The 26,924-nt window shown below is 35.4% G+C and overlaps 1 protein-coding gene and 1 pseudogene across 3 annotated transcripts in view; one reads left to right on the forward strand and one right to left on the reverse strand.

Annotated features, from left to right (window-relative positions):
* The window catches only part of RAB3GAP1 (RAB3 GTPase activating protein catalytic subunit 1), a 109,459-nt gene that overhangs the window by 57,942 nt on the left and 24,593 nt on the right, over window positions 1-26,924 (forward strand). For all 3 annotated transcript variants that reach the window (XR_008426163.1, XM_024569776.3, XM_024569777.3), the window contains exons 9-17: window positions 583-664; window positions 4,531-4,599; window positions 5,943-6,016; window positions 8,130-8,222; window positions 10,777-10,946; window positions 12,689-12,775; window positions 13,646-13,818; window positions 15,041-15,095; window positions 15,346-15,717. Coding sequence is in view for 2 of the 3 variants with exons in the window: in XM_024569776.3 (XP_024425544.2) it covers window positions 583-664; window positions 4,531-4,599; window positions 5,943-6,016; window positions 8,130-8,222; window positions 10,777-10,946; window positions 12,689-12,775; window positions 13,646-13,818; window positions 15,041-15,095; window positions 15,346-15,717 (1,175 nt within the window). In the remaining variant the exon portion in view is untranslated. The remainder of the gene's footprint in view (window positions 1-582; window positions 665-4,530; window positions 4,600-5,942; window positions 6,017-8,129; window positions 8,223-10,776; window positions 10,947-12,688; window positions 12,776-13,645; window positions 13,819-15,040; window positions 15,096-15,345; window positions 15,718-26,924) is intronic.
* LOC112313181 (S-phase kinase-associated protein 1 pseudogene) lies at window positions 18,830-20,432 on the reverse strand (annotated as a pseudogene).

Consider the following 26,924-nt stretch of genomic DNA (forward strand, 5'->3'; position numbering starts at 1 on the left):
GATGTGTTTTAGAAGTGTTTATTACTTCAACAGGGATGGAACTAAGGGGAGTGATTTACCCTCTAAGTTCTCTAATCTCAGATACCGTTTGTATGGAGAGGAAATGGAAAGGAAATTCTTCAATGAACTTTAAATATTTACATGTACTATTAACTGAAATGTAACTTTATTAATGATAACTAATTTGCTATTCAAAAACTATTCACAGCAAAACTGATGAATTGTAGGTTGGTGCTTAAATTTTTTAATACTTGGATAATCTTTCTTTTAGATGACATTAACCACATTCTTAGGAAATGCAAAAAACCTTTACAGGATAACGTTCTCTCAAGGAATATTTAAGGTTAAAATTAGAATACATGACTTGAGTGAAACACTGAATAAATAGGAATTAAGTGTGTCCTTTTACTACAACTTTCTTGGAGGAGGTCTTTAATACGTGACTACTTGCTCTATAAGTTGTTATAGGTGCTCTTGATGTAGGCACTTTTAAATCTACAACCTTCCAAAAGGCTAACTTAATTAATTCTTTTTTTCTCTGTTTTTTCCTCAATAATGGAAAAAAATATTTCTTTTGTTTAGATATAGATGCCCTTGTAGGAGGAGAAGTTGGAGGCCTGGAGTTTGGCAAGTTACCATTTGGTGCCTGTGAAGATCCTATTAGGTAAGAATTTAAACATATCATTTGAATTATGGGACTTCACCTTAAAAATTATATTGATATTATTTTACTATGCTTTATAATAATGTGATCTCCGGAATGAATATACTACTGGATACAGACCTATGATGACCAATAGTCTGTCCATCTTTGTTTTTCTCTGTAACTGGAGTAATAAAAGAGGCTTGAAAATAACATATAAAATGTATATAATACATTAATCCTTATAGAAGTGTTTCTTGGTCAAGTTTTTGGGAAACATTTGAAATATTGAAAACACAGAGAATGTTTATTTTCAAGGGAAGGAGAAAGAGGGACAGAAACACCAGTGTGTGGTTGCCTCTCGTGCACCCCCCACTGGGGACCTGGCTTGCAACCCAGGCATGCTCCCTGACTGGGAATCCAACTGGCGATCCTTTGGTTCGCAGGCTGGTACTCAATCCACTGATACTGGCTACTTTCTCAAAATGTGTAAATTAAGACTTAAATTTAAGACTTAAGGCATAAGGGTGACCTCTTTGGTTACCCACCTGCTTTTCTGGAAGAGCTACTGAACTTTAAGAAAAAGTTGTTTCACAAGAAAATTTGTGAACTGATAAAAAAATTTTGGATAAACAATGGTGATTTAGAGAATTTAACAATGGTTTGTTAAACTATATGGTTAATTAAAAAATACATACACATGCATATATACATTCTTAATGTTCTCACATAGAGGTAGAAATAATAATACTTTTAATCTAAAATTACTTAAGAGAAAGGATAAAGTTAGTATCTTTTATAATATTTATCATATGAGCCGGGCACTATACTAAATGAGGATACAGAAGTAAATAAAACTGCCTGCTTGGCCGTTACAGTCTAGTTGAAGGAAATAGACTTGAAGTAATCACCTAAATAGACATACAAGTAGTAGGATAATTTGAAGGGAAAGTACAGGATATATATGATGACAGTAAAATGAGCTGGTGTACATTGGGACACCATCAGGAAAGTGTTGTCAAAGGAAGTGATGTTTAACTTTAGTTTCAATTAGGGGAGGACTTAATCCAGTCAGAGAGTTAGAGAATGACCATTCCATGTGGCAGGAAGAGCAAAGAGCCTTGATGTAGGAAAGGGTTTGGCTTGTTTATTGGGAGAAATACAGATGGCCAGCATGGCTAAAATATAGCAAACAAGAGGGAAATGTATATGGTAACTTACAGGTAGATTTATTGCCTTCCAATTGGTTCATTCACTTGAATTTTGCTTAGGGACAATTTTAGGGGGAAAGAATGAAATTGACCTGGTAGTAGAAATTTGCAGTAATTAATTATTAAATATTTCTTCCTAATTTTACATGTGATGAGGAGTCAGCAGAGAAACAAATGATTGAAGAAGGCAAACATTAATTCGGGGGTAAGATGGTCCATATGGTAGACCATTTAAATCAAACGGTGATTAGCAAATGTTGTGGGCACTGTGCTTTTGAAAAGGAATCTTTGGCAGTGGAAGAGGAAGTAAAGAGACTTTTTTTTAGTGTGCTCTCTTGTCATAGAAATTGTTCTGTAGTTAGAGGGAGAGGAGAGGACATACTCATAAAATCTTAGGAACTGAATCTTAGGTATAATAGGAGCTTATAGTTTTAAACTCTAATTATCTATCTCCTCTAATACTATATACTGTTTATGGTCATTTTTTAAACTTTAAAAATTAGTTTTATTATGAAAGTAATAGTTCATGTGCAGCAGAGTACATTTAGGAATTGTTAAAAAAAAAAGCAAAAATCCTATGTTTACTAATCAAGTAAACATAGTTGCAAATTGTAGTAGTCAACTCTTAACTAATTCATGCAAAAAATCAATTTATTGGAAAGATATTTGGTAACTTAAAGGTTTAATTAGGACCATTAGAGGACCAGGCTTGGACAATAGTCTTGAGCCAACGGTGGCTAGTTGTTCAGTTCATAATTGAAGTTACACTGCACTGTTGTGGGGAGCTGGCCCTGTTCCCACAGTGAATTCCAAACTGTACTTGTGGATCCAGAGTCTCAGGCTAGCGTTGCCAATTAGTTGAGTACCACCAAAGATCAAAAAAATAATGTAATTGGTTCTTTCGGCTCCTGTAGTCTCTAAACATAAGGAGTGAATTTAGAATCTAGACAGGAAAAATAAAACTCACTAAATTACTCATGGGTGATCACTGATTACAGCTTGATATAGTGCTTTCAGCCATTTTTTCCCTGTGTGTGAATTTGGTGTATATATGCATGTGCACCAAGGGTCTGCAAGACTATCCTCAGATTGGTAATTTTTTAGGAGGACTCACAGAGCTCAGTGTTTGTGCTTGTGGGTGTGATTTATTACAGTAAAATAATACAATACAGGAATCAAAGGAAAAAGGCACATAGTGTGGGGTCCGAGCAACTAGGCATAAGCTTCCTTTCCCAGTGTAGTCACACAGGATGTACTTAATTCTCCCAGCAATGAATTGTGACATTTGGGCCTTCGATTGCTCAGGTGGTAGAGTGGAAGACTGTAGTGGATAAATTGTGACATGTGTGAAAGACTCTCTACCAGGGAAGTTCATTAGAGACTCAGTGCTTGAGGTTTTTACCCAGGGCTGGTCATGTAGGCACCCTCTGCCTTAAATGTATCAAAAGGAAAGCAGATATTTAGCCTAAACCATATTGTTTGCACAAGTAGTTTTGGGCATATAATGATCCACTCATCAGGGAATGGTGTGAATCCCTCTGAAATCCAGTTTCCCAGATGCCAGGCCAAGGGGCTAGCCTTCCAAGTAGTCCTTTTCTAAATATCAGGCCTGTTAGGTTAACTCTTGTTTTGCACAATATGTTTGTGTATTTTATAAATGTATGTCACCCTCTGTATTTTTTGTGGTTTGCCCCCTTTTTTGTTTTATAATTTTACACGAACACTTTTTGAAACTTAATATTCATTTATAATAAGTCAGTAAACTATGACCTGTGGACCAAATCTGGCCAGGAACCCGTTTTTGTATAGCCAGTGAGCTAAGAATGGTTTTTACATTTTAAGTGGTTTTAAAAGAAAAAATAACCAAGAATATAACAGAGACTGCATGGCTCACAAAACCTAAAATATTTACTCTCTGGTTTTTTATAGAAAACTTTGCCAACCCTCAACATTTTATCAAAATTGACAGGTTTTCACATACCATGAAATTCATCATTTTAAAAGTGTACAATTCAGTGGGTTTTAGTATTTACAGAGTTGCACAATCATTGTCACTATCTAATTCCAGGAAACTTTTATCACCCCAAAAAGAAACACTTCACCTCTTAGCAGTCATCTCTCCTAATCTCCCCAGGCTCTCCAGCTATAGGCAAATATTACTCTACTTTCTGTTTATATGGATTTGCCTATTCGGGACATTCCATATAAATTGCAGTATACAGTACATTCCCTTTTGTGCCTGGCTTGTTTCACTTAGCATTCCATTTTTGAGATTCATCCATATTGTAGCATGAATCAGTACTTCATTGTTTTTCATGGCGGTATAATATGTCATTCTTTGGATATAACACATTTTATTTATCCATTTATCACCTGATAGGCATTTGGGTTCTTTACACTTTCTGGCTATTATGTATAGCACTTTTTTAAATGTCTACAAATATATTTACTTCATGTGGATGTGCTATTATTTGCTAAACTACTTTCCATTTTTATTATATTATGAGTAATACCACTTTTAACATACTTGGATTTATACCTCTGGCTATTTATTTAGGGTACATTTCTAGAAGTAGAATTGCTGAGTTAGAGGATATGTATGCACACATATATACACACACAAATGTACATGCTATTAAAGCTTTTACATATATTTTATGTTTTGTTTACTTTTAGTGAACTCCACTTAGCAACTACATGGCCTCACCTGACTGAAGGTATCATTGTGGATAATGATGTTTATTCGTAAGTATGTTAAGAGTAGTACATTGAGACTCAAGCATTTTAGTAGAATAAATTAACTGCCAAGTGTTTAGCAGTTTCCCTTTTTATTATATGAGTTTCTGATAAGGTTGATTTTTCTATTTTTAAAGATCACTTTTTAGACTGATTAACATGTATTACAGACGCATTTAAGCTGCTGACTTTGGGGATGTGATCCTTAGTTCAGAGATAATGAACGATCTGAATCTTATTTGGTTTTAGCAAAGATGTCTATAATCAATTTGGGGTTTAGTGTATAATTCTGCTGAACTTTTCTTACCTGGTTAGAAGCATTTCATGAAGTGCTTTGGAGAGGTGGTTGTCATCAGAATGTATGGGAATAACATTTAATCATTAAATGTCATGAATAACATACATGTCATATACTCCTTAGCAATGGAAACAACTTGAAAATTACAACAAGCATTATCTAGGAAGAATGTGGAGAAAGAGGAATGTAATTTTAGTACCCTCTCATTCCTGGTGCAGAACAGTGAGAAATAGGATACTTCTTTTCATAATAAGAACAAATGTGTTGTATTTGCTGCTGATGAAAGTTATATGAGCTTTCTTAGTCAGATAATTAAGATGGGTATAAAGAAGAAAGTAAAGACCGCCTATAACACCATTACTTAAAAAATAGCCAGTTATCATTTTCGAGTGTATCCTTTTTTAATAATTGAGTTACAGTTGGCATATAACATTACATTAGTTTTAGGTATGTAATATAATGATTTAATATTTGAATGAGAGTATAAAATTTAAATTTATACATTAATTTGCTTTATTCAGTATATTATTTTACATCTTTTATGTCAGTAAATGTAGATCCATATTATCATTTTTAAAATTGCCTCAAGGTATTTCATTGAATGGATGCATGATAATCTATGGAATCGAGAAAATAGGGCACTTATGATCTTGGGCAAATTTTTGTAGTTTTTTAAATTAATAGTGCTATAAAAAATTTTAAGATGATTATGCATATTTATTTCTTACTCCTTTTTTATAATCTCTAAAGTAAATTTCTCTCATTAGATTATCAATGGATATTGCCCATTCAGAACCATTTTTAATGTCCTATTAAAATTGTTTTATATATATTTTTTTCCTTTTGTTCCTTTTTGTCAAAAGCACTTTGGTTTCTTAAGATATATTTTTAAGTTATCCAAATGGCCTTATGCATCAGAATAATACTAAGTTTAATGGAGGCAAAATGGTAAGTTTGTCCTTCTATAAAATGTTTTTATTACATTGCCTTCTGGTAAATTCATGAGTACTGCAGATCGTCATAATCAGGATCTATCTTATGTTTATTGTTTTAGTGATTTGGATCCTATTCAGGCTCCCCATTGGTCTGTTAGAGTTCGAAAAGCTGATAATCCTCAGTGTTTGCTAGGTAAGACATACTATCTTCCTTTCCTGAAATACCATCAGTCTACCTGTCTTCCAAATCAGCACACTGAATTCATTCTTTATACTTTATTTTATCTATCAAAAAATAATTTTTTATTTTAATTTTTTTACATTTGTGACTTCCTCAGTTAACACCATTAAAAAAAATCTTTGCCCACAGCAGTGAATAGGACTAGAAGGTTCTTTTTTGTATTTTAGTTTTAACCAGTCTATACCTCAGAATTCTCTGATATTTTCTCATGATCTGAGTTTTCTTTGTAAAATGCTTTTATGCCACTTCCTTTTTAATTCCTGTAGCATAGTCTGCATCTTCATTCCCGTTATGGGAGCCCTTTTTGCCTGTGTATGTGATGGCAAGGACACTGATTTTTATGATCTATTAAGAGTCCTTCTGAAGAGTTGTACCATATAGGCTAACCTATTTTCTATTAGTGGGGAAGAGGTGTGATAATCTTGTATACCTCTTAGGGTTATTTGAAGAATCAAGTGAAATAACATAAATATATTTTGACAAATATTAGTTGCTATATAGATAATATTATTGTATCCCATGTCTAGAATTATCTTTCCCTTCTCATTTTTGTTGATTTGTCTCTTTCATGAAGTCTTCTGAACCCATCTCCTCAATGTGCCTCTCCATCTTTTTTTCTCTTAAACATATTGAGTACACATGAAAATATTTTCTCTATTTCTGATAATCAAATTTCATATAATCTGATATATTACCATTCATCTGATAGATTTATTAAATGCGTGTTGATGACAGTAATGATGCATTTCTCTAAAGCATTATTTTCTTGGGCTCTTATCATTCATCATATGCTATTAACCAAATGCTAATTAGGACTTGCCATTTGTGCTAACTATAATAGTGAATACAAAGATACATAATGTAAAATTCCTGCCATCAGTGAATTTTTCTTGGGGTATTAGGGAGATAGAGGGTAGATACCAAAAATTTTAAAGTTGGACAGATGTTGTTTCAAATCCTAGATGCACCAGTTTGAGCAAGTTTTATAATTTCTTCCAGTCTTAGTAGAATAGAGATAATAATAGTACATACTTCATAGGGTTATTGAGAAGATTATGTATGTGTGTACATGTCACATTTAACACAGTGCCTATCCTATAGTAAATGTTCAATAAATAGTTTCTCTTGTTTAATCATTGATTTATTAAATTATTAAATCTACTTACAAAATTGCTTTTTAGTTCCTTATCATTCCTCATCCACTGACTTCTGTAATAATTGCAGAGGCCCTTAGAATTAAAAGTACCATATTTTGCCATGTATAAGTACACCCACAATTTTTGTGCATGTTATACATGGGGTTATTATACCCATGATATGTAATCATTGTACCCATGTATAATGTGCATCCTTATTTTTCCCTCAAAAATTTGGGCAAAACAGTATGCTTTGTATTTGGCAGAATGTGGGATTCTCACAGTTGTTCCATGATCTCACCTTATCTCTTTGACTTTATATGTTTATATGACTAGATTATAGGATTATATAGTCATATATAAGAAACTAAAGTTATAGTTTCTATACCTAGATTCTAGGATTTTTCTCCTTTCCTGAAGAAGTCCAGAAAATGTTCTAGGTTTATCAGTTCTAATTAGTGAATTCTAAAACTTAGATGTACTCAGTACATTGTATTATTATAATTTTGGACTGATGGCTCTTGTTAAGCTTTAATTTCTTTGTGTAGACATCTCCTTATAGCTCTTTAGGAGACACCAAATCTTTTTTCTCTTTCTTGTAATAATAACACAGTGTGCCATTAAAACACAGCTAAAGATGAAATAATTTTATTCTATGTGATTTCTTAATCCTTCAGGAACATATCTTTAGAATTTCTTTTTAATTTTAGTTTTTTCTTTAATGGATTCAAAAGTTCACTATCCTGACACATGGAGAAAAAGGAAGAGCCAGGCTTCCTTTGAAAGAGGAGTATTTTTTGTCATAGGTATAAGTACTGAATGTTTTTTTTCCCATGTGTGAGTTATAGCTTTGTGAAAAGATAATGTACTTTATAGGACTGATTTCTTTCATTTAAGTGTCAAAAATTAGTAACATTTTTTCTCCATAGGTGATTTTGTCACTGAGTTTTTTAAAGTTTGCCGTCGAAAGGAGTCAACTGATGAGATTCTTGGACGATCCACATTTGAGGAAGAAGGGAGAGGTAAGCTACTTTTTTTAAAGTTATTTTCCAATGTGTAGTCCTTTTTTTGGCATGTTTTCTAGCAACTGTTTATCTATCTTCTTATTTGAATGAAGTTGGAGAAGCATGTATTGATGAGCTAGATAGCTACCATTTCTCTCCAGGCCATACTATGTACCCTGAGCTTAAAACATTAAGTACATTTAGTAGGCTCTTTCCACCAAAAATATAAGATATTTTGAAAAGCAGGGTTTTAGCCAAGGGAGAAAACACTGAGTAGTTTACTGAGGACGAAAGTCAGAAATTTGTAAGTGTTATAAAGAAAGGAGGTGATCCATGGAACTTAAGCTAATTAAGTAAGCATAACTAGCATTCTGAATAGAAACGAGTCTATGTACATAATTGTACATAATTGGCAAGATTTATTAAGCTTCACACTATCAAACTATTGACAGTTGGTGCTGGAGAATTCTTTGTGTGGGGGGTGTGGGGCATGGCTGTCTTGTGTATTATAGCATGTTTAGCAACACTTCTCTGGTCTTTGCCCATCAGATGCCACTAGCACCTTCCCAGCTGTAACAACTGAAAATGCCTCCAGACATTGCCAAAAGTCCCCTGAGGGATAAAATGCCCTCCAGTTGAGAACTACTGGGTTAAAAGAATTTCCATGGCACAATGGTCAGGAAGGGGTCTCCCACTAAGTCTGGTAAGGGCTTGGGATCACAGAGTCATTCAAAGTTTGTTTTTAATCAGCTTCAGCTAGTTGGAGCACATGGCAATGAAACACCAGTTTCAACAGTTCCTAAGCAAATGCTGCGGTGAGGGAATGTGCAATCTAGGGAGAAATTTAATGAGAAGCATGGTCTTAAATTTATTAGCAAACAATTAATTAGCTGCAATAAAAAACAGTAAATATACAGTTAAGAAGTCAGGCAACACCTTAACCAAGTGACCAAATTTAATCTCATTTATGGTGGACAAACATCCTGCATCTGCAGAGCTGATCCCCTAAGAACATGTTATGGTATAATAGCTAAGAATACACAGCCTCTATTTCAATCACAAGAAACCACCAAACAAACACAAAAATGAGATAGTTCTATTTTTGGAAAGTAGCCCTAAACTGGTATGGCTCAGTTGGTTGGGCGTCGTCCCATGAGGTGAAAGGTTGTCAGTTCAATTCCCTGTTAGGGCACATGCCTAGGTTGAGAGTTTGGTCCCAGTAGAGGCGAATACGAGAGGCAACTGATCGATGTTTCTCTCTCACATCTATGTTGCTCTCCCTCTCTTCTCTCTCCCTCCCCCCTCTCTGAAAATAAATAAATAAAATCTTTTTTTAAAAAGCAGCAGGGGCCTTGGCTGGTGTGACTCAGTGGATTGAGCACTGGCCTGAGAATCAAAGGGTCACCGGTTTGATTTCTAGTCAGGGCACATGTCTGGGTTGCAGGCCAGGTCCCCAGCTCTGGGAGAGCTCTGGGAGAGGGAACCACACATTGATGTTTATCTCCTCTTTCTCCCTCCCTTTCTCTAAAAAATAAATAAATAAATAAAATTTTTAAAAAAAACAGTACTGGGGGTGCTGTATTCTTTTAAAACATCAATGTTATAAAAGACAAAGAAAAGCTGTGGGAACTGTTCCGAATCAAAGGAACCTAAAGGGACATGACAACTAAATGTAACATCTAACCCTAGACGGGATCATGTACTGGGGGAGGGCGGGGGAGTTCTGTAAAGGATATTATTATTAGGTCAACTGACAAAAAGGAATATAAAAACCAGGGTGAATAAATTATTATAATAAAGTAAAGCAAAAAGAAAAAAGGACTCATGGACATGAAAAAATTATAATAAAATAAAATTTTGAAGTTAAAAAAAAAAAAGAAAAGCAGGGTTTTAGAGATTTATTTTTGACGTCACTCTGGAAGAAATAATTTGTGTTATACCTTCGTCAATCATTCATGCATATAAAGCTGAAGATGTGTATTAAAATTTTATAATTCTGAGACCGTGTAACACTAGTAAAAGTGACTAAAATATTTTATACAGCCTTGGCCAGTGTGGCTCAGTTGGATGGAGCATTGTCCTGTAAACCAAAAGGTCACAGGTTCAATTCCCTGTTAGGACACATGCCTAGGTCACGAGTTTGGTCCCTGGTTGGGGTGCAGGCAAGAGTCAACTGATCAGTGTTTCTCTCTTGCATGGATGTTTCTCTTTCTCTCTGTAAAATCAATGGGCATGTCCTTGAGTGAGGATAAAAACAAACAAACAAACAAAAAATTGCCCTGGCTGGTGGGGCTCAGTGGATTGAGTGCCAGCCTGAGAACCAAGGAGTCGCTGGTTTGATTCCCAGTCAGGGCACATTTCTGGGTTGTGGGCCACGTCAAGTCCCCAGTAGGGGACACATGAGAGGCAACTGCATATTGAGGTTTCTCTCCCTCTCTCCCTCCCTTCCCCTTTCTCTAAAAATAAATAAATAAAATCTTAAAAAAAAAATTCTGTACAGTCTTCAGTTTACTTACCACTGTAATCTGCTAAGGTTGGTTATAATTTGTATTCATTTCTATTTTTCTTATAGAAATTACTGATATAACTCATGCTTTGTCAAAGTTGACAGAGCCAGCACCAGTTCCGATTCATAAATTATCAGTTTCAAATATGGTACATACTGCAAAGAAGAAAATACGAAAACACAGAGGTATAGACGAGTCACCACTAAATAATGATGTCCTCAACACCATTCTCTTGGTAACTAATAGTGTCTTTATATGTTTATATGCATAGCAGTCATTCATTGTCTATTCAGTCCTTTCTATGTGGCAGGCACTGGTTTGGGAATACAAAATGAGTAAAATGAAGTCTCCACATTCAGAGCAATAGTTACAATAGCATATGGCATGTGACAAATATAACAGAGGGACTGTGAGAACACAGCAGGGAGTGCATCTGTTTCTGGGCAGTGGAAATCAGGGAAGGCTTCATAATGAGGGACACTTGAGCTACATCTTGAAGAGGAGAAGGCTTTAGAAGCAGAGGAATAGCAGAGATCTAAGAGCATGTTGAATAGTTTGGTATATTATATGGTACTTCCCAGGGAGTGGCCAGGGACGAGGCTGAAGAGATAGCAGGTAACCTGCCATTCTGAAGCGCTAGACTTTCTCATGTAGTTTCATACCATTTTAGGCAAGTCAACATGACCAGAATTGTATTTTTGAAAAATTTCTTTCATGGCAGTCCAGAGAAAGCTTTATATTTTATAGTGAGTACTAATGGGGGCCAGGGGGTCTCCTAGGTATAGTATGGTGGAACAGGCCCAGCCTGGGAGCCTGACTTGCTGTGTGATTTTGAAAAGCCACTTAACTTAGTTTCCTTATCTATAAATGAGGCTGATAAACCTTATGAAATTGTTATGAGGGTTAAAGGACCTTCTGTTACACTGCCTGGCATATAATAGGCCTTTGATAAATGATAGATATTCTTACTATAATTGTAGTTAAAATCATACTTCTGGCACGTTGTGCATTAAGACAGTCTTGGAGAAAACCTTCAAGAGTAGTGCAATGAAAAGAATACTGGTCTTGGAAACTTGATAGTAATCTGATTTCTGTCACTAATCTGAACGCTACTTTTGACCAGATTTTCAGCTTGTGTCTAAGACATGGACACTGATACTTAGTTCACGTAGTTATATGGGAATAGTATATTGTTTGTAAATGTGCCTAGTAGTGGAGGTTGGCATAAAATGTGTGGCAAAATATCCGTAGTAAAAGGAATTACAAGTCAGCAGTACTACAAAGCACTTGGAGAAACAGTGATAAAAGGACTGAGAATAAATTTCTGGAGAGAAGGCCCCTTCTTAAGAATGTATCCTTAAGAATTTTATTCCAGCTATATAGCTTGTCACATACACTGAATTTTTCTTTTTAACCACTCCTACACACATACATAAACAGAGACCATGTGGAAAAGATAACTGGTCATTACAGGGTTAGACTGCTTCCTGTTTTCTAGGGGTATCTCATAAAATGAAGTTACATGTCTTAAATATCATACTATTTCATATATGAAAACTTATGGAATAATATAACTCTACTTAGTGTCATGAATATGTGGGTGTTTTAAGTTTTTCTTTTATAGCTTTGTCTTTTTAATAATATTAATACTTTTTAAAAACTTCAATAACCTTGGATGAGCCTGAAATCATAGTGAAGAAGTTTTGGTTTTTCATTCTGTTTACTTCACAGAATCAGATGGTTACTATTTAGAAAAGCCTCTGGTTTCTAAAATTGGCTAGTTACTAAAACTCTGTATTTTCAAAGAAAAAGAGAAAAAGCTTCAGGTAATATAGAACCAACTGGCCAGTACAATAAGAGCATTTTTATTGTTTTAACAGCAAAATCATTAAAAAGTCAAACAGTGCCTATATGAGTAACAAATAAACAAATTAGGAAATTTGGTTAAAAATGTGGTTATTTTTTTCTCTCCCCAAGTACTTATTCCCTGATGCTGCTTCTGAGAAACCATTAGATGGAACTTCTCCAGCAGACAATAATTCTTCATCAGAGAGTGAAGAATATGTAAGTTGATTAAGTTGATTTGAAGTTCAGTGATTAAAATGCATCATATTTCTAAGGGTTTGCCATATTTCTAGTTTAGTAGCATAAGGATCTTTTTATTTTAAAAATCACTTTAAGAAAACTTGAGTGGGGATCATGGCTTCCACTCAGAAAATGACCTGCTATAGAACATTGGCATATTTTGAGTAGCAAGAACTTTTCTGGTAACAATGAAAAAGAAAACAAAATATACTGTGCATGATTGTAGGAATTCCCTCATTTTAGACTTTTCGTAAATCATAAAATGTACATTTTGCAACAGATTCTTTCTTGTATTTCAAACTAGAGAGTGAGTGAAAAACTCTTTAATGAAGTAAAATGAAGTAAAGTTTCCATGTTTTCCCTATCCAGGTCTTTGACAAATTGAGAAATGAGAGTTTAAATGACAGGTATAGAGGTATGTCAGTCTGTTATAGTAGTTAACGTTAAGGAATAGAGTTCATGAAGTAAGGAGGAAAGGCAGAGATTTACATTTTCACTTTCTACCTTCATATTTTTGTTTTGACAGCAAGTATGTACTATTTTTAATTAAGAGTTTTTAAAGCAACATGTGAAATTTGGAATATATCTTAAAGATTCCAGAGAAGAAATTGAAACTTGTAGCTTTAGCCTCACCAAAGTATAGCTTCACTTTTTTGATCCTTGTAGAAATCTTGAAGACATGGAACTGCCTGAGAGTAATTTAGACAGTAATGCATTAGACATTGACAAAAGCTAGTTTGGGTAGGGTAGATTAATTTTAGTATTAAAATCTCTACCCACAAAGTTTTTGATTATACATATAAATATGTTGTTAACAAGTTTTGCTTTGTTTCTATTTTGTTAAATTAGAATCTCTACAATCAGTTTAAATCTGCACCATCTGACAGTTTAACATACAAATTGGCTTTGTGTCTTTGTATGATCAATTTCTACCATGGAGGACTGAAAGGAGTGGCACACCTCTGGCAGGAATTTGTTCTTGAAATGCGTTTCAGATGGGAAAACAACTTTCTGATTCCAGGGTAATAATTTCATTTTCTATTTGTATAAATAGGACTTTTGTTTGTTGGCAGACTTTGACTTTTGGACCATTCTCTTCTAAAAAAATCTGTCCTAAGAAAATAGTAAGAAACTTTGGACATGATTTACATTTAGAGGTATTCACTGCAGCAAATTTATAATAGGGGAAGAAAAAGGTGAAACAACCTAAGTATCAAACGTAAAAAAATGGTTAAATAAATTATGATATATCTCTATAGTGGAAAGTTATGATCCATTACAAGTTTTTTCTCCAAGAATCTCTAATACCATTGGAGATGATCTTAATACTTGTAGCAAAGTATAATATAATACTGCATATATCAAGCACTTTCAATTATATATAGAAAAACAATTGGAAAGAAAATATAGCCAAATATCAACAGTTTTCCCAGGTGTGTAATTATATTTTTATTTTGTTCTTTATACATTTACGTATTTTTCTAAGTGTTATGTAGTGAACATATATTTTTATATTTGGAAGGGAAAATATCTTTAGAGTTTATAATTTTAGGTATTAAATATTACCTGTGATTTTTTTTTGTATAGCTTATGTTGACATTTCACTTAATCACATAAGAGAGTTTAGTTAATGTAAATGTCAATATTACATAGGTTACTGCTCATCTGCATTTGTTTTTCCATGATATGTAGAGATTCATCATATGACTAGCATGAAATGGTGACATCCAAAAATGTTTATCTTATGTCATTTGTCAGGCTCTGCTTAGTTAGATACTCTCTTTGCTGATTACTGGGAATTTAGATGTTTAGAATTACAGGCAGTCCTGGCAAAAGAGAGGTGGAAATTGATGGTTTTTATATTAAGAATCCACTATATTAATTGAGAACTGAAAAAATAGTTTAATCTATTTTATATGGTGTGAATTACTGTATGCTAGCTACTTCCTGGGGTGGATTTAGAGACTTTCTTTTCATTTTAACTTCCTATTAGCTTGGAAACTATCATTAGTTTATTATTACGCTTTGAAATATCTGTTATATTTGCTATTGGTGATTTGTGGGCTAGGAGAATAAAATAAATTTGATCTTAATCTTATTTGCTCCATTTCAGCTGTCTTACCTCTATCACTCTAGTTTTGGTTTCTTATCAATGGCAAAAGTTTGTGGTAGTATAAAAAATATGCATATCTAAAGCAATTTTACTGACACTAATCTTTGTTTTCCCACTACTTTATTTGATAGCTTAGCAGGTGGACCCCCAGATCTAAGATGTTGTTTACTACATCAGAAACTACAGGTAAAGGTTTTCCAGTGACCATATATAATTGTGACCTTGAGTCAATTGAAGCTTAGATCTAATGCTAAATTTCAGTTTGGATTATAGGCTATTCTATTTGTGCTGCTGTAGGTTACTTAAAATCACTATAAGTCACAACAAGATCTAGGGAAAGGGTGGGAATATTTAATGAAAATTAAATATTCAAGCAGTGGGTAGATTTTGATTTTATTGTAACTAATTCAAATATATATATTTCTGTTTCCTTAAGATGTTAAATTGTTGTATTGAAAGAAAGAAGGCACGTGATGAGGGGAGAAAGACAAGTGCTTCAAATAATGTAACTAACACATATCCAGGGGATGCTGGAAAACACGGAGACCAGTTGGGGCCAGATAATCTAAAAGATGTGGATAAAGAAAAGGGAGAAGTGGGAAAATCTTGGGATTCTTGGAGTGATAGCGAAGAAGAATTTTTTGAATGTCTAAGTGATACCGAAGAACTTAAGGGAAACGGACAAGAGAGTGGCAAGAAAGGAGGACTTAAGGAGATGGCAAATTTAAAACCAGAAGGACGACTCCACCAGCATGGGAAACTTACGTTGCTGCATAATGGAGAACCTCTGTACATTCCAGTAACCCAGGTAGGACATGGATTGTCCCTTTAAATTTTAATTTTAAAGTAATTTGTTGTTTATATAACTTCATCCTAGTAGATGATTGCTTTGGGTAGGGGCAGTTCTTTAAACAGTCTATGTTCAGTGATCTAAGATTTGAAATCTAAAATTGTAGCAGTTTTTAGGTCTACCATTTTTGAAATTAAGAAATGTTTTGAAGTGTAAGTAGATAGTTTAGTTCATTATATATAAGATAATCTATTGTTTCTTAAATTAAGTGATGAATACTCACATTTTTATTTTTTTATTTTTAAGTATATTTTATTGATTATGCTATTACAGTTTTCCCAATTTTTCCCTCTTTATCCCCCCTCCACCCTGCACTCCCCAACCCTCCAGCATTCCCCTCCTCTCCCACTCTGCTTAGTTCATGTCCATGGGTTGTACATATAAGTTGTTTGAGTTCTCTGTTTCCTATACCATTTTTCATGTCTCCCCATCTATTTCATGCCTACCAGTTAAGCTTTTTCTTCCCTGTACCTTTTCCCCCCTATTCCTCCCTTCCCCCTCCCCACTGAAAACCCTCCATGTGATGTCCATTTCTCTTACTTTGTTGCTGTTCTAGTTGTTTGCTTAGGGGGTTTTTTTCATTGTTTTTCTTTATTTTTTTAGGCTCATTTGTTGATAGTTGTGAGTTTGTTGTCATTTTGCTGTTCATATTTTTGATCTTCTCTTTCTTAGATAAGTCCCTTTAACATTTCATATAATAATGGCTTGGTGATAATGAACTCCTTTAACTTGACCTTATCTGGGAGTCACTTTATCTGCCCTTCCATTCTAAATGATAGCTTTGCTGATGATAACTTTGCTGGATAGAGTAATCTAGGTTGTAGGTCCTTGCTTTTCATCACTTTTGAATACTTCTTGCCAGTCCCTTCTAGTGTGCAAAGTTTCTTTTGAGAAATCAGCTGGCAGTCTTATGGGAACTCCTTTGTAGGTAATTAATTGCTTTTTTCCTTGTCCTTTTAGGATTCTCTCTTTATCTTTTTTTTTTTTTTTTTTTTAAGATTTTGTTCATTTATTTTTAGAGAGGAAGGGAAGGCGAAAGAGAGGGAGAGAAGCCTCCGTGTGTTCCCACATGCCCCCTACCGGGGAATGTGGCCCACAACCCAGGCATGTGCCCTGACCGGGAATCAAACTGGCGACCCTTTGGTTCACAGGCCAGCACTCAATACACTGAGCCACACCAGCTAGTGCATTTCTTTTTATATTTAAAAGCCCATGTAACTACCAGCTAGGTCAAAATATAGAAAATTCCACCATGCTAGAATAATACTGATCAATAGAACTTTTTGTGAAGATGAAAATGTATATTTTCTATCTCTGCTGTCCAGTACTATAGCCCTTATCCATATATGGCCATCGAATGCTTGAAATGTGGCTAATGCACCCGAGGAACTGAATTTCTTATTTAAATTTTAATAACAAGATGTATTGGATAGCATAACCCAGTACTCCCCTCCAGGTAACTCTTTTTCTAACTTTTATCACTATAGGTTAGTTTTGTTAGTTTTTGAACCTAATAAATGGAATCATACATTGTGTACTCCTGTGTTGAACTTTTTTTATTTAACTACCGTCTGTGAGATTCATCCATATTGCTGTATGTATTGATACGGCCTGGTTATTACTTTGTAGTATATTATATGAATATGCCATAATTTGCTTATCCATTCACCTGTTGATCGAAATTGAGTTGTTTACAGTTTGAACTGTCATTTAAAAAAATGAACATTCTTATATAGTGAACATAGGCACTTTCTTTTGGAGATATTCTGAGAGTAAAATTTTTGGGTTACATGGTAGAAATATGTTTTGGCTTTAGTAGATATTACTAGTCTCCTAGTGTTTGAACTAATTTACATTCTCTTCAGTATTGTATAATAACTTTAGTTTATTCCATATAATTCCTGACATTTGTTGTGTCAGGAGCCCAAACACCACTCCCAGGTTTGATGGTTTGCTAGGAGGACTCCCAGGACTCATCATACAGTCATGCTCATGGCTATAATTTATTACAGCAAAAGGATGCGAAGCGAAACCAGCAGAAGAAATGGCACATGGGACAGAGTTCAGAGGATATTAAACACAAGCTTCCAAGAGAGTCCCCTCTCAGTGTAGTCACACAGGATGCACTTAAATCTTCCAGCAATGAATTGTGACAATACATAAAATGTTGTCTACCGGGGAAAGTTGTTAGAGGCTCGGTGCTCATGGTTTTTATTGAGGGCTGACATCCAAACCCTATGTTTAGGGAACCTCTGCCTAGCACATATCAAACTTCCAGACTCCCAGAAGGAAAGCAGGTATTCAGCATAAGCCACATTACTTGCACAAAGAGTTTAAGCACAGTGAACCATTTTAATCAGTTCTGACTATGATGGGGACCCTACCAAAATCCAAGTTCCCAGATGCCACCCAAGAGCCAGCGTTGCAAAGAAGCCTTTCTCAGGATAATAGTGTGAGGCCTGCTATGGTAACTCTTCTTGGCACACTGGATAATTTCAGTCATTTACATTTTTGCCTTTCTGTTAGGTCTGCAGTAGTATCTCATGTTTTTACATTTCCCTAATGAATAATGATACCTAACACATTTTCATATATTTATAGCCATTTGGATATCTTCTTGGTGAAGTGCCTGTTTAAGACCTTTGCCTATTTTCTAAGTTAGTTGTCTTTTTTCTTACTGCTTGGTAGGAATTCTTCATATATTCTGGATATGAATCCTTAGTCATATACATGTATTAGAAATAATTTTTCCTATTCTCTAACTTGTTTATTCACTTTTAAATGATTTTTTTTATTGTTGTTCAAGTACAGTTGTTTTCATTTTCCCACCACCACTTTTCCCCACCTCCCACCCTCAATGTTATCCCTGCCTTTGGCTTTGTTCATGGGTCCTTTATACTTGTTTCTTGACAACCCTTCCCCTTTTTTCCCGTTATCCCTCTCCCCCCGTCTGCTCTGGTTACTGTCAGTTTGTTCTCTGTTTCCGTATCTCTGGTTCTATTTGGCTTGCTTGTTTGTTGATTAGGTTCCACTTACAGGTGAGATCATATGGTATTTGTCCCTCACCACCTGGCTTATTTCACTTAGCATAAAGCTCTCCAGATCCATCCATGCTGTCGCGAAAGGGTAGGAGTTCCTTCTTCCTTTCTGCTGCATAGTATTCCATCGTATAAGTGTACCACAGTTGGGGTTTTTTGTTTTTGATTTTGTTTTTTACCTACTATGTAACTTACTTTTTATTTAAAATATCTTACATTCATGATGGATGCTTGCTGGGTTTTGCTACACGTTTTAATGTTAAAGGTTAAAACTGTTTTACATGCAAGTAGTGTGAATAGTTCCCCCCATATAGGATCATTGATTATAAAATGATGACATACCACTAGGGTTATCTTTTCTAACTGAAAAATTAACAACTGTCTAATTATATTTCCTCCAAAACCACAAACTGAGTAGTAACTGAATCTCTAGCCAACACATTCAAGGCTGAGAGGATTAAAAACGCAGAAACAACCCCCCAGGTCTAATTAGGGGAGCCCTGCTACATACAGGCTGATCTTTATCAGTGGTGCTCCTTGACCCCAGGAAGCTGGCAGACATCCTAATAACCCAAATCAGAGCATTTACCTCAAGTAGCCTTTTTCCAGCCTCCAGCTCATGAATAAAGATAATACATTGCTAATTCTATTTCAGAAAACTTTTGCAAGTTGTTTTATTTACAATGCCAACTTTTAAAAGGTCACTAAACTAAAGTAACTGGACGATAAACTAGGAAGAAATCGCTTTACAAAAAGAGGAAAAGCCCAAAGTGCCACTTACCATAGAAAACCCACAATTCAGTTTTATTTAGAGTAAAGAGAAAAACTTTTTGATCATACTGGAAGAGACTCAACCATAGGTTTGGAGCCTGTACCCAAACTACACATGCAATGAGGATAGTACTCTGCTAATACAGTTGATTTGCTGCTGCATTTGTCTACTGTTTGTCTAATATTAACAATTATAAACAGCAGTGCAACTAGTATTTGGAACAATCCTTACAGTGTTACAGTGTCAGGCACAACGTCTCACTTCTCTTCACTCCACTGGTTCTCTTTGCATACCTAGGCTTCCTCTTCTTTGGTAAAGTCATTTTTGATGTTGAAGGTCTTATGAATCTCCTCAGGGGTGTTCCCCTTGATCATATTGGCAACAGCCTTGCACGTAACGTCTAGCAAACCTTTGATGTCTAAATAGTTTGCAGCCAGAATAAGTTCAAAAAGTGTTCCTTGGTCAACTTTCAGGAATTCTTGGTCCTATACAGGGATATCATCGGTTCATTTTTCTTTGTTCTCATCATCCTCAGGAGGAGGAGGGGTCATCCTTGTGGTGGGTGCACCACTGAATGACCTTTTTTAATATTGCTGCATTAACATTTGGTAGAGGAACTGGGTCATCATCGCCTTCATTATCCATTCCCAAATCTTCTAATATGGTCTTGATACTCACAGATGCTTTGGCAATTTCAACATCACCTTCAAATATCTCTCCATCAGAACTCTGCAACTTAATTGAAGGCATGGTGCTCAGTAGAGAGCGGGCCGGAGACTGACAAGAGCGGGGAAGTGTCCACAGACACAACAAGGAAAGGTGGAGAACAAGGTCCCTTATACCACAGTTTTTGATCCACTCATTTACTAAAGGGCACTTAGGTTGCTTCTAACACTTGGATATTGCAAATTGTGCTACTATGAACATTGGGGTGCATAGATTCTTTTGAATTAGTGTTTCAAGATTCTAAGGGTATAATCCTAATCCCAGCAGTGGATTGGTGGGTCAAAACGCAGATCCATTTTTTTTTTCTGAAGAAAATTCCATACTGTTTTCCACAGTGGCTGCACCAGTCTGCATTCCCACCACTAGTGCACTTGGGTTCCCTTTTCTCCACAACCTTGCCAGCACTTGTTGTTTGTGGATTTGTTTATGATGGCCATTCTGACTGGTGTGAAGCGGTGTCTCATTGTGGTTTTAATTTGCATTTCTCTGATGGCTAGTGATACTTTCATCTGTCTCTTGGCCTCTTTATGTCCACTTTGGAGAAGTGTCTGTTCAAGTCCTTTGCCCATTTTTAATTGGATTATTTGTCTTCCTGGAGTGTAGTCATGTGAATTCTTTATATATTTTGGAGATCAAACCCTTATCCAAGATATCTTTGGCAAATATATTTTCCCATACGGTTGGTTCCCTTTTTATTTTTCTAATGTTTTCCTTAGCCATGCAGAAGCTTTTTACTTTGATGAAGTCCCATTTATTTACTCTTTCCTTTGTGTCCCTTGCTCTAGGGGACATATCATTGAAAATATTGCTGTGTGGAATGTCTGAGATATTCCTGCCTATGTTCTCCTAGGACTTTTTAAGGTGTTGTGACTTGGAGCTTCCTCTGGTGATGTCAGATGTTGACCCCTAAAAATGTTGACTTTAGGCATCTTGTTCGAGACTTCAGGGATCTACTGTCTGTGGCTGACTCCTTCAGTTGTTAATCTAGTAACTCTGCACTCAGCAGTCAGGCGGAAGCACCATAGGGTGGGATAGAATCCCTCCTGTGGTCTGGGCTATTGTTCCCCCTCAGGCTGCTGCAGTCCCGAGGGCAGTGGACTGCCTGAGCGGGGTGGCTGCTGGGGTATGGGGGGTGACTCAGCACCAGGATCCCAGTACCTACTCTTTCAGTTCTCTCCCCAAGGCCTCCATCCCCAGTCTCTCCTCAAGCATCTACAGTCCCGTCTACAGTCCCATCTGCCCCCATCCCGTTTTCCGGAGCCCAGGGTAAGTGGCTGCAAATGAAAATTTGTGTGTTGGTCCTTTAAATGGCTTTTTTCATTTCCAGCCATCTGTCTCTGGCAGAGAGCAGCCCTGCCACTTTTTGCTACTGGTTATTATCTGTGTACTTTTTGGGCTCTGGTGCTCTAGGCTAGGGATTCCAGCTTGGAGGTGTAGACCCCACACTTCTCAGGGGGGTCCCACCAGCCACTTAATTATCCCTCCAGCGCTGCCACCTATGGGCACCCAACCAGCTTTCTCGAGTCTCCACCATACTTCTTACCAGTGAGGTTGTGCTGAAGCTGATTCTTCTGTCCTGTCTGAGATTATAAGGCTTCTCTCGCTATTATTCAGTTGTTTGTTTTAGGTGATTTCTCCACAATTTTGTCGTAATTCCAGATTGGTCCTAGGAGGAAGTTAGTGTGACTTCCATTTACTCCTCTACCATCTTGCCTGGGTCTCACTTTCTTAATGATTAGTTAAATTGGTATTTTTAATTTTAATAAGTCCTATCCAACAATGTGTTTCTTATGTGGATAGTACTTTTGTCTCTCATTTAAGAAATTTTTGCCCTGACCATTGTGGCTCAGTTCGGTGGATCATAATCCCATAAACCTAAAGGTTGCAGGTTTGATTCCCAGTTGGGCACATGCCTAGGTTGCAGGTTCAGTTCCTTTTCTCTGTCATCGATGTTTCTCTGCCTCTCTTTCCCTCCCTCTCTCCTAAAATCAATAATCATGTCCTTGGGTGAGGATTGGGGGGGAAAAAAGCTGCACTTCAATGACCCTCACATAGGCTCTTATATATATATATTTTTTTTTTCTGGGAGCTTTATTATTTTACCTATTTATGTTTGTGACCTACTTCACATTGACTGTATTTGGTATAAGGAAGAGGTTAAGATCCTCTTTTTTTTGTAAGGATATGCAATTTTGTTCCAACACCATTATTCAAAAGGTCTACCTTTTCCCACAGAGTGGCCGTGGTATCTTTGTTGTAAATCATGTGACTGTGTATGTATCGGTATGTTTCTGAATTGTGTATTCTGTTCTGTTAGTCTCTTTGTCCTTATGCCAGTAATGGACTGTGTTTATTACTATAGCTTTATAATAAGTGTTTCTATCTTATAATGTAAATCATCTAACTTTGTTCTTCAAGATCATCTTGGCTATCCTTTGCACTTCTTGGGTTTTTTGGGTTTTCTGTTTTGTGTTTGTTTTCTTTTTTCTTGGTACACTTGAGAATCACCTTGGCAGTTTCCACATACAAAATAATCCTGCTTGGATAGTAATTCATATTGCATTGAATTTATAAATCAATTTAGAAAGAATTGAAATCGTAGCAATACTGAGTTCCATGACCATGAAATATCTTTTATTCTCTTTATGGTTTCTTTTACCTTGTCTAATCAGTTTTATAGTTTTTAATGTAGAGGTTTTATGTATCTTTCATTAGATATTTTAAAGTCTTTATAATTTTTAAATGTTATGAATGGTATTTAATAACCATTTTAAATTTAATTTCTAAGTTTCCCCTGACATGTAGAAAGTTGATTTTTGTATATTGACTTTGGATCTATAGCAATCTTATTCCATTCACTTATTATTTGTCATAGTTTGTAAATTATTTGGGTTTTCCTATGAACAGAATCATGTTGTCTGTTTATATCGACAAATTGAGTTTTGATTTAAAAACCTTTACATTTCTAAAAAATTTCCATGCCTTACTACACTGGCTGGGACCTCCAGTACAGTGTTGAATAGTGGATATCTTTCTCATGTTTCCAATCTCAGAAGAAAAGCTTGTGATGACTGTTGAGGGTATCTGAGGTGCCATAGATATCATTAATCATAATAGGGAAGTTCTCTTTTATTCCTGGTTTCTGAAAGTTTATATTATGGAACAGGTATTGTATTTTGTCAAATGCTTTCCCTGCATATTGAGATTATCATATGATAATTGGGAGTTTTAAATGAAATTACATGTGGTAAATGAATAACAGTCTCCAGTCCAAAGTAAGCATTCGATTTTTAGCTATTATTCTTCTGAGGACTTTTTCTTATATAAGATATAAGTGCCTGGTATTGCTTCTCAAGATGCAAAGATTTACTTTTAAAAGTATTAGTAACTGGTTTCATATTCTGAAATGGATTGATGAGTTGTTATAATAGTACAGAGGGATGTTGGGATATTTGCTAATTTTAAACATGAATTCTGTTAACTTTATTATCCGTGCTTATATTGTTTCTTTGTCAGATGTCTATCATTTAGGAGATTAGTTTTTTGGTTTGACAGGCCTTATGCTTTTTGCTTCATGGTATCCTTTTAAAATAAATTATATTTTAGATATTTTATCACTGTTCTATCACTGTTTTGTGTAATACTATTTTTAGTATTAGGACAGAATATTCTAAGGCTAAAAACCAAGTGTATGTTTTTTCTTATTTTGTTATGAAGTATGCAATTGGTATTGAGATTTTGTTCTATAGACCTGGGTTTGGGGATCTGGTAGAACTAGATTCAAGCCCTCACACCACCACTTATTAACAAACAGTACTGCTAGTAGAAGCCATGTTTCCTCTCTCAGCCTTTTTTTCTCTCTAAAGAAATAATTTTGTTTACATTTTCTAGAGTTTTATGTAACTACAGTATCGTTTGTGGGGGGTTTTTGTTGTGGTGGTGGTAATCTTTTAGCATTATTTTAAGATTCACACAAATGTTGTGTGTATCAATAAGCATTCATTGTTATTGCTTAGTAGTGCTCCATTGAGTGGATCTATCACAGATCGATTCTTTTTTTGATGACTGTTCCAAAAATGAGCATTTGAAAACTTTTGAAGGTGATGGATATATTCATTATCTTGATGGTGGTGATTGTTTCATGGATGTATATTTAGCAATTATTGCTAAGTACTCTTTCAATTATTGTATGTTGATTACAGTTCAAAAAAGTTGTTAAAAAATTAAATTGTCATACAATGAATAATTGAGAAGAAGGAAAACATGGAAGTATTTCTGTGTTGTCCTAATAATGCATCTCCAGTTTTAAACCTTACCCATTGTTTAGTGAACCAAAATTAAATACTCTAAAAGCCACTAATGGTTTGCATTACTCTGAGTTGTTTAGGATTAAATCACATACCATTTTTAAAAGCATTTGGCAGCAAATTAATGTTAACGTTATATTTTTATGGTATATTCTTTCTCTTTCCAAGTTTTAATTAACAGTACTTCCTAATTTTAATGATCTAGTTGTAGATTGTCTTGGTTTGATTGGGTTAATAAACAGTCCAAGAAGGTTGTTCTAGAAGCTCAAGTTTTATTTTTCTTCAAAAGGCTATGTTTCTCTCATTTAGTTCACATGCTTCAGTTTCCACCTTTGAATTTATTCTAAATCTGAAATAATTAAAACTTATTTTTCTCTCAACATGTATCATATGTATTATGAAATTAATTTTTATATCTTTAGGAAATCTGGGCAAATTTTTAGTCAATTTTACTATCTTCAAAGTTAATCTTATTTGAATTATAACCACTATATATGTGCTTATATTATAAAATGTCTGAAATTAAAAATGATCCCAGTTAAAACCAATATAATTTCAAACTTGAGAAGTTAGCTTAAAATGTGCCATTAATCACTAATAAATAAATAAATAGCTTTATTTAGGTCCTTGCCTCATAAGAATTCAAACATACTCCTAGTCCTTTCATCTAGACTAAGCCAGCTTAAAATTTATGGTTAGGAAAAGCATCAAGATTTGATCCAGGACTCTAGTGCCAGGGCTAGGAGAGACACCTGTGGAGAATGTGAGCAGGAGTCCTGAGCTAGGAGATTGAACAAACTAGTCGTTCTCAAAGTCAGTATCAGACAGATGTCCTAGATTCCCTCTTAAGTTTGCCACTTGGTAGTTTTGTCACTTAAAGATCTTGGGGAAGGCATTTTATCTCTGCACCTCAGTTTCTTCATCAATTATAAAATGCCCTGGCCACCTCTCAGTGCTCGTATGAGATCATGTGTATGAGAAAGCTTTGGACATAGTCAGAATTTTTATATATGAAAATATATGCTCCTCATGCTACTTACTACCTTTTGATACTGTTCTTCACTTATAGTTGGCCTGAGATTTCCAGGTGGGAGGAATAGTCATTATCCTTCCATCCTTCAATTTCAGGGCTACAGGACAATGAAAACTAGCTCCTTCATAAGAGGAAGGAAGGCCTCTTCTTTTGAGTTGTACTGTTTCATCGAAGATTCATATAATTTTTGAATTTGACTGAATCATTTTGAAGAGAGAAAGTAGAGAGTATGAAGCTTATACCAACCTAAGTATTTTGTTTCTAAGTTATAGCATTTATTGAGCATGTGCCAGGATTTATTCTTCACAGCAGAACGCTTGCATGATTGTCCAAGGTCTTAGAGCTGGATTCCAGCACAGTCATGTTGCTTCTAGGGCCCAGACTCTTAACTACACTGTCATACTGCCATTTTAATTATTATTCAACCCAGAGCATTAGTGGGAGACTTTAAAAGTGATGCATGTTCATTGTAGAGAAAAGAAAACAGTGCTGGGAACTGAAGGGTCGCCATTTGGATTACCAGTCAGGGCGCAAGCCTGGGTTGCTGGCCAGGTCCCCAGTAGGGGGCACGTGAGAGGCAACCACACATTGTTATTTCTCTCCCTTTCTCCTTCCCTTCCCCTCTCTCTAAAAATAAATAAATACAATCTTTAAAAAGAAAACAAAACTCATAATTTTATAATCCAGAGATAATCACTGTTAGAGTAGTTCCCTCCCATTTTTCCTATATCAAACCATTTTCCTGTTAATGTATATTCAGATTCTTTCCACTTTTCACACTATAGTAATGTTGCACTGAGATTACTAGAAGTAGAACTGTTGGATCAGGGGACATGTCATAAATGCTTGCCATGTAATGATTTCCAGATTGTTGTCTGGGCAGGCTTATTCATTATATTCTCTTCTGTAGCGTTTGAAAGTGCCCCATTTAGGTTCGTTTAAAAAATTAGTATGATACAAGAAAAAAGAAGTTATTTTCTTTTTGTTTCTTGCTCTGTGTTCAAGTGCCATAGCTTTACCATGCTTCTCTGACAGATGGTTGTGAAAATTATTTATCTTTAAGGCAGTGGATCTCACCTGGGGAGGATTTTGTCCCCCAGGGATATTTGGCAATGTCTGTAAACATTCTTGATTGTCACGAGGTGGAGTGGTACTACTGGAATCTAGTAGGTAGAGGCCAGAGGTGCATTGGACAGGCCCCATGAGAAAGAATTATTCAGTCTAAAATGTCAGTAGTATTGAGGCCTAGAAACATTATTGTAGTTTATAATAAGCTCCTGAAATCTAGA

The sequence above is a fragment of the Desmodus rotundus genome, chromosome 2 (genome assembly GCF_022682495.2).
Source record: "Desmodus rotundus isolate HL8 chromosome 2, HLdesRot8A.1, whole genome shotgun sequence".
Lineage (NCBI taxonomy): Eukaryota > Metazoa > Chordata > Mammalia > Chiroptera > Phyllostomidae > Desmodus > Desmodus rotundus.